Below are 23,487 nucleotides of genomic sequence, written 5' to 3' on the forward strand. Positions count from 1 at the left end.
GATCACTGGCTACACACACACACCATGATCACTGACTACACACACACACACCCTGATCACTGACTACACACACCCTGATTACTGACTACACACACACACACCTGACTACACACACACACACACTGATCACTGACTACACACACACACACCCTGATTACTGACTACACACACACACCCTGACTACACACACACACCCTGATCACTGACTACACATACACACACACCCTGATCACTGACTACACACACACACACCCTGATCACTGACTACACACACACACACCCTGATCACTGACTACACACACACACACCCTGATCACTGACTACACACACACACACCCTGATCACTGACTACACACACACCCTGATCACTGACTACACACACACACACCCTAATTACGGACTACACACACACACACACCCTAATTACTGACTACACACACACACCCTGATCACTGACTACACACACACACCCTGATCACTGACTACACACACACACCCTGATCACTGACTACACACACACACCCTGATCACTGACTACACACACACACCCTGATCACTGACTACACACACACACCCTAATTACTGACTACACACACACACCCTGATCACTGACTACACACACACACCCTGATCACTGACTACACACACACACCCTAATTACTGACTACACACACACACCCTGATCACTGACTACACACACACACCCTGATCACTGACTACACACACACACCCTGATCACTGACTACACACACCCTGATCACTGACTACACACACACACCCTGATCACTGACTACAGACACACACCCTGACTACACACACACACACACACTGATCACTGACTACACACACACACCCTGATCACTGACTACACACACACACCCTGACTACACACACACACACACACACCCTGATCACTGACTACACACACACACCCTGACTACACACACACACCGTGATTACTGACTACACACACACACACACCCTGATCACTGACTACACACACACACCCTGACTACTGACTACACACACACACCCTGATCACTGACTACACACACACACACCCTGATTACTGACTATACACACACACCCTGATCACTGACTACACACACACCATGATCACTGACTACACACACACACCCTGACTACTGACTACACACACACACCCTGATCACTGACTACACACACACACACCCTGATCACTGACTACACACACACACACACACACACACCCTAATTACTGACTACACACACACACCCTGATCACTGACTACACACACACACACCCTGATTACTGACTATACACACACACCCTGATCACTGACTACACACACACCATGATCACTGACTACACACACACACCCTGACTACTGACTACACACACACACCCTGATCACTGACTACACACACACACCCTGATCACTGACTACACACACACACCCTAATTACTGACTACACACACACACACACCCTAATTACTGACTACACACACACACCCTGATCACTGACTACACACACACACCCTGATCACTGACTACACACACACACCCTGATCACTGACTACACACACACACCCTGATCACTGACTACACACACACACCCTAATTACTGACTACACACACACACCCTGATCACTGACTACACACACACACCCTAATTACTGACTACACACACACACCCTGATCACTGACTACACACACACACCCTGACTACTGACTACACACACACACCCTGATCACTGACTACACACACACACCCTGATCACTGACTACACACACACACCCTGATCACTGACTACACACACCCTGATCACTGACTACACACACACACCCTGATCACTGACTACACACACACACCCTGACTACACACACACACACACTGATCACTGACTACACACACACACCCTGATCACTGACTACACACACACACCCTGACTACACACACACACACACACACCCTGATCACTGACTACACACACACCCTGATCACTGACTACACACACACACCCTAATTACTGACTACACACACACACCCTGATCACTGACTACACACACACACCCTGATCACTGACTACACACACCCTGATCACTGACTACACACACACACCCTGATCACTGACTACACACACACACCCTGACTACACACACACACACACTGATCACTGACTACACACACACACCCTGATCACTGACTACACACACACACCCTGACTACACACACACACACACACACACCCTGATCACTGACTACACACACACACCCTGACTACACACACACACCGTGATTACTGACTACACACACACACACCCTGATCACTGACTACACACACACACCCTGACTACTGACTACACACACACACCCTGATCACTGACTACACACACACACCCTGACTACTGACTACACACACACACCCTGATCACTGACTACACACACACCATGATCACTGACTACACACACACACCCTGACTACTGACTACACACACACACCCTGATCACTGACTACACACACACACACCATGATCACTGACTACACACACACACCCTGATCACTGACTACACACACACACCCTGATCACTGGCTACACACACACACCATGATCACTGACTACACACACACACACCCTGATCACTGACTACACACACCCTGATTACTGACTACACACACACACACCTGACTACACACACACACACACTGATCACTGACTACACACACACACACCCTGATTACTGACTACACACACACACCCTGACTACACACACACACCCTGATCACTGACTACACACACACACACACCCTGATCACTGACTACACACACACACACCCTGATCACTGACTACACACACACACACCCTGATCACTGACTACACACACACACACCCTGATCACTGACTACACACACACACACCCTGATCACTGACTACACACACACCCTGATCACTGACTACACACACACACACCCTAATTACGGACTACACACACACACACACCCTAATTACTGACTACACACACACACACACCCTAATTACTGACTACACACACACACCCTGATCACTGACTACACACACACACCCTGATCACTGACTACACACACACACCCTGATCACTGACTACACACACACACCCTAATTACTGACTACACACACACACCCTGATCACTGACTACACACACACACCCTGATCACTGACTACACACACACACCCTGATCACTGACTACACACACACTCCCTAATTACTGACTACACACACACACCCTGATCACTGACTACACACACACACCCTGATCACTGACTACACACACACACCCTGATCACTGACTACACACACCCTGATCACTGACTACACACACACACCCTGATCACTGACTACAAACACACACCCTGACTACACACACACACACACACTGATCACTGACTACACACACACACCCTGATCACTGACTACACACACACACCCTGACTACACACACACACACACACACCCTGATCACTGACTACACACACACACCCTGACTACACACACACACCGTGATTACTGACTACACACACACACACACCCTGATCACTGACTACACACACACACCCTGACTACTGACTACACACACACACCCTGATCACTGACTACACACACACACACCCTGATTACTGACTATACACACACACCCTGATCACTGACTACACACACACCATGATCACTGACTACACACACACACCCTGACTACTGACTACACACACACACCCTGATCACTGACTACACACACACACACACACACACACACCCTAATTACTGACTACACACACACACCCTGATCACTGACTACACACACACACACCCTGATTACTGACTATACACACACACCCTGATCACTGACTACACACACACCATGATCACTGACTACACACACACACCCTGACTACTGACTACACACACACACCCTGATCACTGACTACACACACACACCCTGATCACTGACTACACACACACACCCTAATTACTGACTACACACACACACACACCCTAATTACTGACTACACACACACACCCTGATCACTGACTACACACACACACCCTGATCACTGACTACACACACACACCCTGATCACTGACTACACACACACACCCTGATCACTGACTACACACACACACCCTAATTACTGACTACACACACACACCCTGATCACTGACTACACACACACACCCTGATTACTGACTACACACACACACACCCTGACTACAAACACACACCCTGATTACTGACTACACACACACTCCATGATCACTGACTACACACACACCCTGATCACTGACTACACACACACACCCTAATTACTGACTACACACACACACCCTGATCACTGACTACACACACACACCCTGATCACTGACTACACACACACACCCTGATCACTGACTACACACACCCTGATCACTGACTACACACACACACCCTGATCACTGACTACACACACACACCCTGACTACACACACACACACACTGATCACTGACTACACACACACACCCTGATCACTGACTACACACACACACCCTGACTACACACACACACACACACCCTGACTACACACACACACCGTGATTACTGACTACACACACACACACACCCTGATCACTGACTACACACACACACCCTGACTACTGACTACACACACACACCCTGATCACTGACTACACACACACACACACCCTGATTAATGACTATACACACACACCCTGATCACTGACTACACACACACCATGATCACTGACTACACACACACACCCTGACTACTGACTACACACACACACCCTGATCACTGACTACACACACACACACCATGATCACTGACTACACACACACACCCTGATCACTGACTACACACACACACCCTGATCACTGACTACACACACACACCATGATCACTGACTACACACACACACACCCTGATCACTGACTACACACACCCTGATTACTGACTACACACACACACACCTGACTACACACACACACACACTGATCACTGACTACACACACACACCCTGATTACTGACTACACACACACACCCTGACTACACACACACACCCTGATCACTGACTACACACACACCCTGATCACTGACTACACACACACACCCTGATCACTGACTACACACACACACACACACCCTGATCACTGACTACACACACACACCCTGATCACTGACTACACACACACACACACACACACCCTGATCACTGACTACACACACACACACCCTGATCACTGACTACACACACACACACCCTGATCACTGACTACACACACACACACCCTGATCACTGACTACACACACACACACCCTGATCACTGACTACACACACACACCCTGATCACTGACCACACACACACACACTGATGTGTGTGTGTGTCTACAGAGTTGTGTGTGTGTCTACAGAGGTGTGTGTGTCTACAGAGGTGTGTGTGTCTACAGAGGTGTGTGTGTCTACAGAGGTGATGAGGGGAGACGGGGAGACGGGGATGAGAGGAGACAGGGAGGAGGGTTGAGGACGGGGAGGAGGGTTGAGGACGGGGAGACGGGGAGGAGGGGTGAGGGGAGAAGGGGATGAGGGGTGAGGACGGGGAGACGGGGATGAGGGGAGACGGGGTTGAGGGGAGACGGGGATGAGGGGTGAGGACGGGGAGACGGGGATGAGTGGAGACGGGGATGAGTGGAGACGGGGAGGAGGGGTGAGGGGAGAAGGGGATGAGGGGAGACAGGGATGAGGGGTGAGGACGGGGAGACGGGGATGAGGACGGGGATGAGGGGAGACGGGGATGAGGGGAGACGGGGATGAGGGTTGAGGACGGGGATGAGGACGGGGATGAGGGGAGACGGGGATGAGGGGAGACGGGGATGAGGGGAGACGGGGATGAGGGTTGAGGACGGGGATGAGGACGGGGATGAGGGGAGACGGGGATGAGGGGAGACGGGGATGAGGGTTGAGGACGGGGATGAGGACGGGGATGAGGGGAGACGGGGATGAGGGGAGACGGGGATGAGGGTTGAGGACGGGGATGAGGACGGGGATGAGGGGAGACGGGGATGAGGGGAGACGGGGATGAGGGTTGAGGACGGGGATGAGGGGAGACGGGGATGAGGGTTGAGGACGGGGATGAGGGGAGACGGGGATGAGGGTTGAGGACGGGGATGAGGACGGGGATGAGGGGAGACGGGGAGGAGGGGTGAGGGGAGAAGGGGATGAGGGGAGACAGGGATGAGGGGTGAGGACGGGGAGACGGGGATGAGGGGAGACGGGGAGGAGGGGTGAGGGGAGACGGGGATGAGGGGAGACGGGGAGGAGGGGTGAGGGGAGACGGGGAGGAGGGGTGAGGGGAGACGGGGATGAGGGGAGACGGGGAGGAGGGGAGACGGGGATGAGGGGAGACGGGGATGAGGGGAGACGGGGAGGAGGGGAGACGGGGATGAGGGGAGACGGGGATGAGGGGAGACGGGGATGAGGGGAGACGGGGATGAGGGGTGAGGGGAGACGGGGATGAGGGGAGAAGGGGATGAGGGGAGACGGGGATGAGGGGTGAGGGGAGACGGGGATGAGGGGAGACGGGGATGAGGGGAGACGGGGATGAGGGGAGACGGGGATGAGGGGAGACGGGGATGAGGGGATGAGGGGAGGCGGGGAGGAGGGGTGAGGGGAGACGGGGATGAGGGGTGAGGGGAGACGGGGATGAGGGGATGAGGGGATGAGGGGAGACGGGATGAGGGGTGAGGACGGGGAGACGGGGATGAGGGGAGAGGACGGGGAGACAGGGAGGAGGGGTGAGGATGGGGAGACGGGGTGAGGGTAAACGGGGAGGAGGGGTGAGGGGAGTGTGTGTGTGTGTGTGTGTGTGTGTGTGTGTGTGTGTGTGTGTGTGTGTGTGTGTGTGTGTGTGTGTGGTCTGTGTGTTGTGTAGTGTGTGTGTGTAGTGTGTGTGTGGTGTGTTGTGTAGTGTGTGCGTGTGTGTGTTGTGTAGTGTGTGTGTTGTGTAGTGTGTGTGTGTAGTGTGTGTGTGTGTGTGTGTGTGTGTGTGTGTTGTGTGGTGTGTGTGTTGTGTAGTGTGTGTGTGTGTGTGTGGTCTGTGTGTTGTGTTGTGTGTGTGTGTGGTGTGTGTGTTGTGTAGTGTGTGTGTGTGTGTGTGTGTGTGTGTGTGTGTGTGTGTGTGGTCTGTGTGTTGTGTAGTGTGTGTGTGTAGTGTGTGTGTGGTGTGTGTGTGGTGTGTTGTGTAGTGTGTGCGTGTGTGTGTTGTGTAGTGTGTGTGTTGTGTAGTGTGTGTGTGTAGTGTGTGTGTGTGTGTGTGTGTGTTGTGTGGTGTGTGTGTTGTGTAGTGTGTGTGTGTGTGGTAGCTACTCACCGTCGAGAGACAGCCAGTCCAGCTGAGAGCTGGGTAGAGACGAGGCGTTTCTAGCTCTGTATTCAAACAGAACAGACGAAGAGACAGACCCACTGTCCTCCACTATATGCAGAGATACCAACCCTGCCTCGTGGGCTGGAGGGGGGAGAGAGGGAGTGGGGAGGGGGAGGGGGGGGGGGGGGACAGAGAGAGGTAGGGGAGGAGGAGGAAGACAGAGAGAGGGAGGGGAGGAGGGGGGGGAGACAGAGAGAGGGAGGGGAGGAGGGGGAGGAGGAGGAAGACAGAGAGAGGGAGGGGAGGAGGGGGAGGGGGGGGAGACAGAGAGAGGGAGGGGCCGAGGGGAAGGGGGGGGAGACAGAGAGAGGGAGGGGAGGAGGGGGAGGAGGAGGAAGACAGAGAGAGGTAGGAGAGGAAGGGAGAAAGCAGGAGAGAGGAGGGGGGAGAGGGGGAGATGAGGGAGAGAGGAGGGGGGAGAGGGGGAGATGAGGGAGAGAGGAGGGGGGAGAGGGGGAGATGAGGGAGAGAGAGAAGGGGATTAGAACATTAGTAAAGTCCAGAAGTTCAGGGTGTTGAGGAGGAAAACTCCTTCCAAGGATCAGGCAGAGATCATTATACAGTTAACAAGAGTTCAACCAATTCAGATCCCACTCAGGATGAAGTCAAACATTTAGACTGTCTCCTTTAGAGAAGAGCGATAAGGGGTCCTTGTCTCCTTTAGAGAAGCGCGATAAGGGGTCCTTGGATCCACTTCTTTAAAGTGTTGAACGATCAACAACAGGTTCCAGTCAGTTCTCACAGCCTGTGTGTCTAATATAGAGGAGTGATCCGATCTTTAAAACCAATTCATATACAAGAAGCATTCAATCGTGAGCTGGTGCATCCAGTAACCTAAGAGACGAGGACCCAGTGGGAGAGGAGGGTACTGGACAGCAGGACAAACATTCCACTGAAGCATTAACTAAGCTTTACACTGTAACAACCATTCTACCATCTAGTGGATACAGTAACAACCATTCTACCATCTAGTGGATACAGTAACAACCATTCTACCATCTAGTGGATACAGTAACACAACCATTCTACCATCTAGTGGATACAGTAACAACCATTCTACCATCTAGTGGATACAGTAACACAACCATTCTACCATCTAGTGGATACAGTAACAACCATTCTACCATCTAGTGGATACAGTAACAACCATTCTACCATCTAGTGGATACAGTAACAACCATTCTACCATCTAGTGGATACAGTAACATAACCATTCTACCATCTAGTGGATACAGTAACAACCATTCTACCATCTAGTGGATACAGTAACACAACCATTCTACCATCTAGTGGATACAGTAACAACCATTCTACCATCTAGTGGATACAGTAACAACCATTCTACCATCTAGTGGATACAGTAACAACCATTCTACCATCTAGTGGATACAGTAACACAACCATTCTACCATCTAGTGGATACAGTAACAACCATTCTACCATCTAGTGGATACAGTAACACAACCATTCTACCATCTAGTGGATACAGTAACACAACCATTCTACCATCTAGTGGATACAGTAACACAACCATTCTACCATCTAGTGGATACAGTAACACAACCATTCTACCATCTAGTGGATACAGTAACAACCATTCTACCATCTAGTGGATACAGTAACACAACCATTCTACCATCTAGTGGATACAGTAACAACCATTCTACCATCTAGTGGATACAGTAACAACCATTCTACCATCTAGTGGATACAGTAACACAACCATTCTACCATCTAGTGGATACAGTAACAACCATTCTACCATCTAGTGGATACAGTAACAACCATTCTACCATCTAGTGGATACAGTAACACAACCATTCTACCATCTAGTGGATACAGTAACAACCATTCTACCATCTAGTGGATACAGTAACACAACCATTCTACCATCTAGTGGATACAGTAACAACCATTCTACCATCTAGTGGATACAGTAACACAACCATTCTACCATCTAGTGGATACAGTAACAACCATTCTACCATCTAGTGGATACAGTAACAACCATTCTACCATCTAGTGGATACAGTAACAACCATTCTACCATCTAGTGGATACAGTAACACAACCATTCTACCATCTAGTGGATACAGTAACAACCATTCTACCATCTAGTGGATACAGTAACAACCATTCTACCATCTAGTGGATACAGTAACAACCATTCTACCATCTAGTGGATACAGTAACACAACCATTCTACCATCTAGTGGATACAGTAACAACCATTCTACCATCTAGTGGATACAGTAACACAACCATTCTACCATCTAGTGGATACAGTAACACAACCATTCTACCATCTAGTGGATACAGTAACAACCATTCTACCATCTAGTGGATACAGTAACACAACCATTCTACCATCTAGTGGATACAGTAACACAACCATTCTACCATCTAGTGGATACAGTAACACAACCATTCTACCATCTAGTGGATACAGTAACAACCATTCTACCATCTAGTGGATACAGTAACAACCATTCTACCATCTAGTGGATACAGTAACACAACCATTCTACCATCTAGTGGATACAGTAACAACCATTCTACCATCTAGTGGATACAGTAACAACCATTCTACCATCTAGTGGATACAGTAACACAACCATTCTACCATCTAGTGGATACAGTAACAACCATTCTACCATCTAGTGGATACAGTAACACAACCATTCTACCATCTAGTGGATACAGTAACACAACCATTCTACCATCTAGTGGATACAGTAACAACCATTCTACCATCTAGTGGATACAGTAACACAACCATTCTACCATCTAGTGGATACAGTAACAACCATTCTACCATCTAGTGGATACAGTAACAACCATTCTACCATCTAGTGGATACAGTAACAACCATTCTACCATCTAGTGGATACAGTAACAACCATTCTACCATCTAGTGGATACAGTAACAACCATTCTACCATCTAGTGGATACAGTAACAACCATTCTACCATCTAGTGGATACAGTAACAACCATTCTACCATCTAGTGGATACAGTAACAACCATTCTACCATCTAGTGGATACAGTAACACAACCATTCTACCATCTAGTGGATACAGTAACAACCATTCTACCATCTAGTGGATACAGTAACACAACCATTCTACCATCTAGTGGATACAGTAACAACCATTCTACCATCTAGTGGATACAGTAACACAACCATTCTACCATCTAGTGGATACAGTAACACAACCATTCTACCATCTAGTGGATACAGTAACAACCATTCTACCATCTAGTGGATACAGTAACACAACCATTCTACCATCTAGTGGATACAGTAACAACCATTCTACCATCTAGTGGATACAGTAACAACCATTCTACCATCTAGTGGATACAGTAACACAACCATTCTACCATCTAGTGGATACAGTAACACAACCATTCTACCATCTAGTGGATACAGTAACAACCATTCTACCATCTAGTGGATACAGTAACACAACCATTCTACCATCTAGTGGATACAGTAACAACCATTCTACCATCTAGTGGATACAGTAACAACCATTCTACCATCTAGTGGATACAGTAACAACCATTCTACCATCTAGTGGATACAGTAACAACCATTCTACCATCTAGTGGATACAGTAACAACCATTCTACCATCTAGTGGATACAGTAACAACCATTCTACCATCTAGTGGATACAGTAACAACCATTCTACCATCTAGTGGATACAGTAACAACCATTCTACCATCTAGTGGATACAGTAACACAACCATTCTACCATCTAGTGGATACAGTAACAACCATTCTACCATCTAGTGGATACAGTAACACAACCATTCTACCATCTAGTGGATACAGTAACAACCATTCTACCATCTAGTGGATACAGTAACAACCATTCTACCATCTAGTGGATACAGTAACACAACCATTCTACCATCTAGTGGATACAGTAACAACCATTCTACCATCTAGTGGATACAGTAACACAACCATTCTACCATCTAGTGGATACAGTAACAACCATTCTACCATCTAGTGGATACAGTAACAACCATTCTACCATCTAGTGGATACAGTAACAACCATTCTACCATCTAGTGGATACAGTAACAACCATTCTACCATCTAGTGGATACAGTAACAACCATTCTACCATCTAGTGGATACAGTAACAACCATTCTACCATCTAGTGGATACAGTAACAACCATTCTACCATCTAGTGGATACAGTAACAACCATTCTACCATCTAGTGGATACAGTAACAACCATTCTACCATCTAGTGGATACAGTAACAACCATTCTACCATCTAGTGGATACAGTAACACAACCATTCTACCATCTAGTGGATACAGTAACAACCATTCTACCATCTAGTGGATACAGTAACAACCATTCTACCATCTAGTGGATACAGTAACAACCATTCTACCATCTAGTGGATACAGTAACAACCATTCTACCATCTAGTGGATACAGTAACAACCATTCTACCATCTAGTGGATACAGTAACAACCATTCTACCATCTAGTGGATACAGTAACAACCATTCTACCATCTAGTGGATACAGTAACACAACCATTCTACCATCTAGTGGATACAGTAACAACCATTCTACCATCTAGTGGATACAGTAACACAACCATTCTACCATCTAGTGGATACAGTAACAACCATTCTACCATCTAGTGGATACAGTAACAACCATTCTACCATCTAGTGGATACAGTAACAACCATTCTACCATCTAGTGGATACAGTAACACAACCATTCTACCATCTAGTGGATACAGTAACACAACCATTCTACCATCTAGTGGATACAGTAACAACCATTCTACCATCTAGTGGATACAGTAACAACCATTCTACCATCTAGTGGATACAGTAACAACCATTCTACCATCTAGTGGATACAGTAACAACCATTCTACCATCTAGTGGATACAGTAACAACCATTCTACCATCTAGTGGATACAGTAACAACCATTCTACCATCTAGTGGATACAGTAACAACCATTCTACCATCTAGTGGATACAGTAACAACCATTCTACCATCTAGTGGATACAGTAACAACCATTCTACCATCTAGTGGATACAGTAACAACCATTCTACCATCTAGTGGATACAGTAACAACCATTCTACCATCTAGTGGATACAGTAACAACCATTCTACCATCTAGTGGATACAGTAACAACCATTCTACCATCTAGTGGATACAGTAACAACCATTCTACCATCTAGTGGATACAGTAACAACCATTCTACCATCTAGTGGATACAGTAACACAACCATTCTACCATCTAGTGGATACAGTAACAACCATTCTACCATCTAGTGGATACAGTAACAACCATTCTACCATCTAGTGGATACAGTAACAACCATTCTACCATCTAGTGGATACAGTAACAACCATTCTACCATCTAGTGGATACAGTAACACAACCATTCTACCATCTAGTGGATACAGTAACAACCATTCTACCATCTAGTGGATACAGTAACAACCATTCTACCATCTAGTGGATACAGTAACAACCATTCTACCATCTAGTGGATACAGTAACAACCATTCTACCATCTAGTGGATACAGTAACAACCATTCTACCATCTAGTGGATACAGTAACACAACCATTCTACCATCTAGTGGATACAGTAACAACCATTCTACCATCTAGTGGATACAGTAACCAACCATTCTACCATCTAGTGGATACAGTAACAACCATTCTACCATCTAGTGGATACAGTAACAACCATTCTACCATCTAGTGGATACAGTAACACAACCATTCTACCATCTAGTGGATACAGTAACAACCATTCTACCATCTAGTGGATACAGTAACAACCATTCTACCATCTAGTGGATACAGTAACAACCATTCTACCATCTAGTGGATACAGTAACAACCATTCTACCATCTAGTGGATACAGTAACAACCATTCTACCATCTAGTGGATACAGTAACACAACCATTCTACCATCTAGTGGATACAGTAACAACCATTCTACCATCTAGTGGATACAGTAACACAACCATTCTACCATCTAGTGGATACAGTACACAACCATTCTACCATCTAGTGGATACAGTAACAACCATTCTACCATCTAGTGGATACAGTAACCAACCATTCTACCATCTAGTGGATACAGTAACAACCATTCTACCATCTAGTGGATACAGTAACAACCATTCTACCATCTAGTGGATACAGTAACACAACCATTCTACCATCTAGTGGATACAGTAACAACCATTCTACCATCTAGTGGATACAGTAACACAACCATTCTACCATCTAGTGGATACAGTACACAACCATTCTACCATCTAGTGGATACAGTAACAACCATTCTACCATCTAGTGGATACAGTAACAACCATTCTACCATCTAGTGGATACAGTAACAACCATTCTACCATCTAGTGGATACAGTAACAACCATTCTACCATCTAGTGGATACAGTAACAACCATTCTACCATCTAGTGGATACAGTAACACAACCATTCTACCATCTAGTGGATACAGTAACAACCATTCTACCATCTAGTGGATACAGTAACAACCATTCTACCATCTAGTGGATACAGTACACAACCATTCTACCATCTAGTGGATACAGTAACAACCATTCTACCATCTAGTGGATACAGTAACACAACCATTCTACCATCTAGTGGATACAGTAACAACCATTCTACCATCTAGTGGATACAGTAACAACCATTCTACCATCTAGTGGATACAGTAACAACCATTCTACCATCTAGTGGATACAGTAACAACCATTCTACCATCTAGTGGATACAGTAACACAACCATTCTACCATCTAGTGGATACAGTAACACAACCATTCTACCATCTAGTGGATACAGTAACAACCATTCTACCATCTAGTGGATACAGTAACAACCATTCTACCATCTAGTGGATACAGTAACCAACCATTCTACCATCTAGTGGATACAGTAACAACCATTCTACCATCTAGTGGATACAGTAACAACCATTCTACCATCTAGTGGATACAGTAACAACCATTCTACCATCTAGTGGATACAGTAACAACCATTCTACCATCTAGTGGATACAGTAACACAACCATTCTACCATCTAGTGGATACAGTAACAACCATTCTACCATCTAGTGGATACAGTAACAACCATTCTACCATCTAGTGGATACAGTAACACAACCATTCTACCATCTAGTGGATACAGTAACAACCATTCTACCATCTAGTGGATACAGTAACACACCATTCTACCATCTAGTGGATACAGTAACAACCATTCTACCATCTAGTGGATACAGTAACAACCATTCTACCATCTAGTGGATACAGTAACACACCATTCTACCATCTAGTGGATACAGTAACAACCATTCTACCATCTAGTGGATACAGTAACAACCATTCTACCATCTAGTGGATACAGTAACAACCATTCTACCATCTAGTGGATACAGTAACACAACCATTCTACCATCTAGTGGATACAGTAACACAACCATTCTACCATCTAGTGGATACAGTAACAACCATTCTACCATCTAGTGGATACAGTAACAACCATTCTACCATCTAGTGGATACAGTAACAACCATTCTACCATCTAGTGGATACAGTAACAACCATTCTACCATCTAGTGGATACAGTAACAACCATTCTACCATCTAGTGGATACAGTAACAACCATTCTACCATCTAGTGGATACAGTAACAACCATTCTACCATCTAGTGGATACAGTAACAACCATTCTACCATCTAGTGGATACAGTAACAACCATTCTACCATCTAGTGGATACAGTAACAACCATTCTACCATCTAGTGGATACAGTAACACAACCATTCTACCATCTAGTGGATACAGTAACAACCATTCTACCATCTAGTGGATACAGTAACAACCATTCTACCATCTAGTGGATACAGTAACAACCATTCTACCATCTAGTGGATACAGTAACACAACCATTCTACCATCTAGTGGATACAGTAACAACCATTCTACCATCTAGTGGATACAGTAACAACCATTCTACCATCTAGTGGATACAGTAACAACCATTCTACCATCTAGTGGATACAGTAACAACCATTCTACCATCTAGTGGATACAGTAACAACCATTCTACCATCTAGTGGATACAGTAACAACCATTCTACCATCTAGTGGATACAGTAACAACCATTCTACCATCTAGTGGATACAGTAACAACCATTCTACCATCTAGTGGATACAGTAACAACCATTCTACCATCTAGTGGATACAGTAACACAACCATTCTACCATCTAGTGGATACAGTAACAACCATTCTACCATCTAGTGGATACAGTAACAACCATTCTACCATCTAGTGGATACAGTAACAACCATTCTACCATCTAGTGGATACAGTAACAACCATTCTACCATCTAGTGGATACAGTAACAACCATTCTACCATCTAGTGGATACAGTAACACAACCATTCTACCATCTAGTGGATACAGTAACAACCATTCTACCATCTAGTGGATACAGTAACAACCATTCTACCATCTAGTGGATACAGTAACAACCATTCTACCATCTAGTGGATACAGTAACAACCATTCTACCATCTAGTGGATACAGTAACAACCATTCTACCATCTAGTGGATACAGTAACAACCATTCTACCATCTAGTGGATACAGTAACAACCATTCTACCATCTAGTGGATACAGTAACAACCATTCTACCATCTAGTGGATACAGTAACACAACCATTCTACCATCTAGTGGATACAGTAACAACCATTCTACCATCTAGTGGATACAGTAACAACCATTCTACCATCTAGTGGATACAGTAACAACCATTCTACCATCTAGTGGATACAGTAACAACCATTCTACCATCTAGTGGATACAGTAACACAACCATTCTACCATCTAGTGGATACAGTAACAACCATTCTACCATCTAGTGGATACAGTAACAACCATTCTACCATCTAGTGGATACAGTAACAACCATTCTACCATCTAGTGGATACAGTAACAACCATTCTACCATCTAGTGGATACAGTAACACAACCATTCTACCATCTAGTGGATACAGTAACAACCATTCTACCATCTAGTGGATACAGTAACAACCATTCTACCATCTAGTGGATACAGTAACAACCATTCTACCATCTAGTGGATACAGTAACACAACCATTCTACCATCTAGTGGATACAGTAACAACCATTCTACCATCTAGTGGATACAGTAACAACCATTCTACCATCTAGTGGATACAGTAACAACCATTCTACCATCTAGTGGATACAGTAACACAACCATTCTACCATCTAGTGGATACAGTAACAACCATTCTACCATCTAGTGGATACAGTAACAACCATTCTACCATCTAGTGGATACAGTAACACAACCATTCTACCATCTAGTGGATACAGTAACAACCATTCTACCATCTAGTGGATACAGTAACACAACCATTCTACCATCTAGTGGATACAGTAACAACCATTCTACCATCTAGTGGATACAGTAACAACCATTCTACCATCTAGTGGATACAGTAACAACCATTCTACCATCTAGTGGATACAGTAACAACCATTCTACCATCTAGTGGATACAGTAACACAACCATTCTACCATCTAGTGGATACAGTAACAACCATTCTACCATCTAGTGGATACAGTAACAACCATTCTACCATCTAGTGGATACAGTAACAACCATTCTACCATCTAGTGGATACAGTAACACAACCATTCTACCATCTAGTGGATACAGTAACAACCATTCTACCATCTAGTGGATACAGTAACAACCATTCTACCATCTAGTGGATACAGTAACAACCATTCTACCATCTAGTGGATACAGTAACAACCATTCTACCATCTAGTGGATACAGTAACAACCATTCTACCATCTAGTGGATACAGTAACACAACCATTCTACCATCTAGTGGATACAGTAACAACCATTCTACCATCTAGTGGATACAGTAACAACCATTCTACCATCTAGTGGATACAGTAACACAACCATTCTACCATCTAGTGGATACAGTAACAACCATTCTACCATCTAGTGGATACAGTAACAACCATTCTACCATCTAGTGGATACAGTAACAACCATTCTACCATCTAGTGGATACAGTAACAACCATTCTACCATCTAGTGGATACAGTAACAACCATTCTACCATCTAGTGGATACAGTAACAACCATTCTACCATCTAGTGGATACAGTAACACAACCATTCTACCATCTAGTGGATACAGTAACAACCATTCTACCATCTAGTGGATACAGTAACACAACCATTCTACCATCTAGTGGATACAGTAACAACCATTCTACCATCTAGTGGATACAGTAACAACCATTCTACCATCTAGTGGATACAGTAACAACCATTCTACCATCTAGTGGATACAGTAACAACCATTCTACCATCTAGTGGATACAGTAACAACCATTCTACCATCTAGTGGATACAGTAACACAACCATTCTACCATCTAGTGGATACAGTAACAACCATTCTACCATCTAGTGGATACAGTAACAACCATTCTACCATCTAGTGGATACAGTAACACAACCATTCTACCATCTAGTGGATACAGTAACAACCATTCTACCATCTAGTGGATACAGTACACAACCATTCTACCATCTAGTGGATACAGTAACAACCATTCTACCATCTAGTGGATACAGTAACAACCATTCTACCATCTAGTGGATACAGTAACAACCATTCTACCATCTAGTGGATACAGTAACACAACCATTCTACCATCTAGTGGATACAGTAACAACCATTCTACCATCTAGTGGATACAGTAACAACCATTCTACCATCTAGTGGATACAGTAACAACCATTCTACCATCTAGTGGATACAGTAACAACCATTCTACCATCTAGTGGATACAGTAACAACCATTCTACCATCTAGTGGATACAGTAACAACCATTCTACCATCTAGTGGATACAGTAACAACCATTCTACCATCTAGTGGATACAGTAACACAACCATTCTACCATCTAGTGGATACAGTAACAACCATTCTACCATCTAGTGGATACAGTAACACAACCATTCTACCATCTAGTGGATACAGTACACAACCATTCTACCATCTAGTGGATACAGTAACAACCATTCTACCATCTAGTGGATACAGTAACACAACCATTCTACCATCTAGTGGATACAGTAACAACCATTCTACCATCTAGTGGATACAGTAACAACCATTCTACCATCTAGTGGATACAGTAACACAACCATTCTACCATCTAGTGGATACAGTAACAACCATTCTACCATCTAGTGGATACAGTAACAACCATTCTACCATCTAGTGGATACAGTAACAACCATTCTACCATCTAGTGGATACAGTAACAACCATTCTACCATCTAGTGGATACAGTAACAACCATTCTACCATCTAGTGGATACAGTAACAACCATTCTACCATCTAGTGGATACAGTAACAACCATTCTACCATCTAGTGGATACAGTAACAACCATTCTACCATCTAGTGGATACAGTAACAACCATTCTACCATCTAGTGGATACAGTAACAACCATTCTACCATCTAGTGGATACAGTAACAACCATTCTACCATCTAGTGGATACAGTAACAACCATTCTACCATCTAGTGGATACAGTAACAACCATTCTACCATCTAGTGGATACAGTAACAACCATTCTACCATCTAGTGGATACAGTAACACAACCATTCTACCATCTAGTGGATACAGTAACAACCATTCTACCATCTAGTGGATACAGTAACACAACCATTCTACCATCTAGTGGATACAGTAACAACCATTCTACCATCTAGTGGATACAGTACACAACCATTCTACCATCTAGTGGATACAGTAACAACCATTCTACCATCTAGTGGATACAGTAACAACCATTCTACCATCTAGTGGATACAGTAACACAACCATTCTACCATCTAGTGGATACAGTAACAACCATTCTACCATCTAGTGGATACAGTAACAACCATTCTACCATCTAGTGGATACAGTAACACAACCATTCTACCATCTAGTGGATACAGTAACAACCATTCTACCATCTAGTGGATACAGTAACACAACCATTCTACCATCTAGTGGATACAGTAACAACCATTCTACCATCTAGTGGATACAGTAACAACCATTCTACCATCTAGTGGATACAGTAACACAACCATTCTACCATCTAGTGGATACAGTAACAACCATTCTACCATCTAGTGGATACAGTAACAACCATTCTACCATCTAGTGGATACAGTAACACAACCATTCTACCATCTAGTGGATACAGTAACAACCATTCTACCATCTAGTGGATACAGTAACAACCATTCTACCATCTAGTGGATACAGTAACACAACCATTCTACCATCTAGTGGATACAGTAACAACCATTCTACCATCTAGTGGATACAGTAACAACCATTCTACCATCTAGTGGATACAGTAACAACCATTCTACCATCTAGTGGATACAGTAACAACCATTCTACCATCTAGTGGATACAGTAACAACCATTCTACCATCTAGTGGATACAGTAACAACCATTCTACCATCTAGTGGATACAGTAACAACCATTCTACCATCTAGTGGATACAGTAACAACCATTCTACCATCTAGTGGATACAGTAACAACCATTCTACCATCTAGTGGATACAGTAACAACCATTCTACCATCTAGTGGATACAGTAACACACCATTCTACCATCTAGTGGATACAGTAACAACCATTCTACCATCTAGTGGATACAGTAACACAACCATTCTACCATCTAGTGGATACAGTAACAACCATTCTACCATCTAGTGGATACAGTAACAACCATTCTACCATCTAGTGGATACAGTAACAACCATTCTACCATCTAGTGGATACAGTAACAACCATTCTACCATCTAGTGGATACAGTAACACAACCATTCTACCATCTAGTGGATACAGTAACAACCATTCTACCATCTAGTGGATACAGTACACAACCATTCTACCATCTAGTGGATACAGTAACAACCATTCTACCATCTAGTGGATACAGTAACAACCATTCTACCATCTAGTGGATACAGTAACAACCATTCTACCATCTAGTGGATACAGTAACAACCATTCTACCATCTAGTGGATACAGTAACAACCATTCTACCATCTAGTGGATACAGTAACAACCATTCTACCATCTAGTGGATACAGTAACAACCATTCTACCATCTAGTGGATACAGTAACAACCATTCTACCATCTAGTGGATACAGTAACAACCATTCTACCATCTAGTGGATACAGTAACAACCATTCTACCATCTAGTGGATACAGTAACAACCATTCTACCATCTAGTGGATACAGTAACAACCATTCTACCATCTAGTGGATACAGTAACAACCATTCTACCATCTAGTGGATACAGTAACAACCATTCTACCATCTAGTGGATACAGTAACCAACCATTCTACCATCTAGTGGATACAGTAACAACCATTCTACCATCTAGTGGATACAGTAACAACCATTCTACCATCTAGTGGATACAGTAACAACCATTCTACCATCTAGTGGATACAGTAACAACCATTCTACCATCTAGTGGATACAGTAACAACCATTCTACCATCTAGTGGATACAGTAACAACCATTCTACCATCTAGTGGATACAGTAACAACCATTCTACCATCTAGTGGATACAGTAACAAAACCATTCTACCATCTAGTGGATACAGTAACAACCATTCTACCATCTAGTGGATACAGTAACAACCATTCTACCATCTAGTGGATACAGTACACAACCATTCTACCATCTAGTGGATACAGTAACAACCATTCTACCATCTAGTGGATACAGTAACAACCATTCTACCATCTAGTGGATACAGTAACAACCATTCTACCATCTAGTGGATACAGTAACAACCATTCTACCATCTAGTGGATACAGTAACAACCATTCTACCATCTAGTGGATACAGTAACACAACCATTCTACCATCTAGTGGATACAGTAACAACCATTCTACCATCTAGTGGATACAGTAACAACCATTCTACCATCTAGTGGATACAGTAACAACCATTCTACCATCTAGTGGATACAGTAACAACCATTCTACCATCTAGTGGATACAGTAACAACCATTCTACCATCTAGTGGATACAGTAACAACCATTCTACCATCTAGTGGATACAGTAACAACCATTCTACCATCTAGTGGATACAGTAACAACCATTCTACCATCTAGTGGATACAGTAACAACCATTCTACCATCTAGTGGATACAGTAACAACCATTCTACCATCTAGTGGATACAGTAACACAACCATTCTACCATCTAGTGGATACAGTAACAACCATTCTACCATCTAGTGGATACAGTAACAACCATTCTACCATCTAGTGGATACAGTAACAACCATTCTACCATCTAGTGGATACAGTAACAACCATTCTACCATCTAGTGGATACAGTAACAACCATTCTACCATCTAGTGGATACAGTACACAACCATTCTACCATCTAGTGGATACAGTAACAACCATTCTACCATCTAGTGGATACAGTAACAACCATTCTACCATCTAGTGGATACAGTAACAACCATTCTACCATCTAGTGGATACAGTAACAACCATTCTACCATCTAGTGGATACAGTAACACAACCATTCTACCATCTAGTGGATACAGTAACAACCATTCTACCATCTAGTGGATACAGTAACAACCATTCTACCATCTAGTGGATACAGTAACAACCATTCTACCATCTAGTGGATACAGTAACAACCATTCTACCATCTAGTGGATACAGTAACAACCATTCTACCATCTAGTGGATACAGTAACAACCATTCTACCATCTAGTGGATACAGTAACACACCATTCTACCATCTAGTGGATACAGTAACAACCATTCTACCATCTAGTGGATACAGTAACAACCATTCTACCATCTAGTGGATACAGTAACAACCATTCTACCATCTAGTGGATACAGTAACACAACCATTCTACCATCTAGTGGATACAGTAACAACCATTCTACCATCTAGTGGATACAGTAACAACCATTCTACCATCTAGTGGATACAGTAACAACCATTCTACCATCTAGTGGATACAGTAACAACCATTCTACCATCTAGTGGATACAGTAACAACCATTCTACCATCTAGTGGATACAGTAACAACCATTCTACCATCTAGTGGATACAGTAACAACCATTCTACCATCTAGTGGATACAGTAACAACCATTCTACCATCTAGTGGATACAGTAACAACCATTCTACCATCTAGTGGATACAGTAACAACCATTCTACCATCTAGTGGATACAGTAACAACCATTCTACCATCTAGTGGATACAGTAACAACCATTCTACCATCTAGTGGATACAGTAACAACCATTCTACCATCTAGTGGATACAGTAACAACCATTCTACCATCTAGTGGATACAGTAACAACCATTCTACCATCTAGTGGATACAGTAACACACCATTCTACCATCTAGTGGATACAGTAACAACCATTCTACCATCTAGTGGATACAGTAACAACCATTCTACCATCTAGTGGATACAGTAACACAACCATTCTACCATCTAGTGGATACAGTAACAACCATTCTACCATCTAGTGGATACAGTAACAACCATTCTACCATCTAGTGGATACAGTAACAACCATTCTACCATCTAGTGGATACAGTAACAACCATTCTACCATCTAGTGGATACAGTAACAACCATTCTACCATCTAGTGGATACAGTAACAACCATTCTACCATCTAGTGGATACAGTAACAAACCATTCTACCATCTAGTGGATACAGTAACAACCATTCTACCATCTAGTGGATACAGTAACAACCATTCTACCATCTAGTGGATACAGTAACAACCATTCTACCATCTAGTGGATACAGTAAC

General features: G+C 43.8%; 1 protein-coding gene across 3 annotated transcripts in view; it reads right to left on the minus strand.

Moving 5' to 3' along the window:
- Positions 1-23,487, minus strand: part of camta2 (calmodulin binding transcription activator 2) — a 159,148-nt gene that overhangs the window by 83,340 nt on the left and 52,321 nt on the right. For all 3 annotated transcript variants that reach the window (XR_008761461.1, XM_055939155.1, XM_055939154.1), the window contains exon 12: positions 7,383-7,517. Coding sequence is in view for 2 of the 3 variants with exons in the window: in XM_055939155.1 (XP_055795130.1) it covers positions 7,383-7,517 (135 nt within the window). In the remaining variant the exon portion in view is untranslated. The remainder of the gene's footprint in view (positions 1-7,382; positions 7,518-23,487) is intronic.

Source organism: Salvelinus fontinalis, chromosome 11, assembly GCF_029448725.1.
Source record: "Salvelinus fontinalis isolate EN_2023a chromosome 11, ASM2944872v1, whole genome shotgun sequence".
Classification (NCBI taxonomy): Eukaryota; Metazoa; Chordata; class Actinopteri; order Salmoniformes; family Salmonidae; genus Salvelinus; species Salvelinus fontinalis.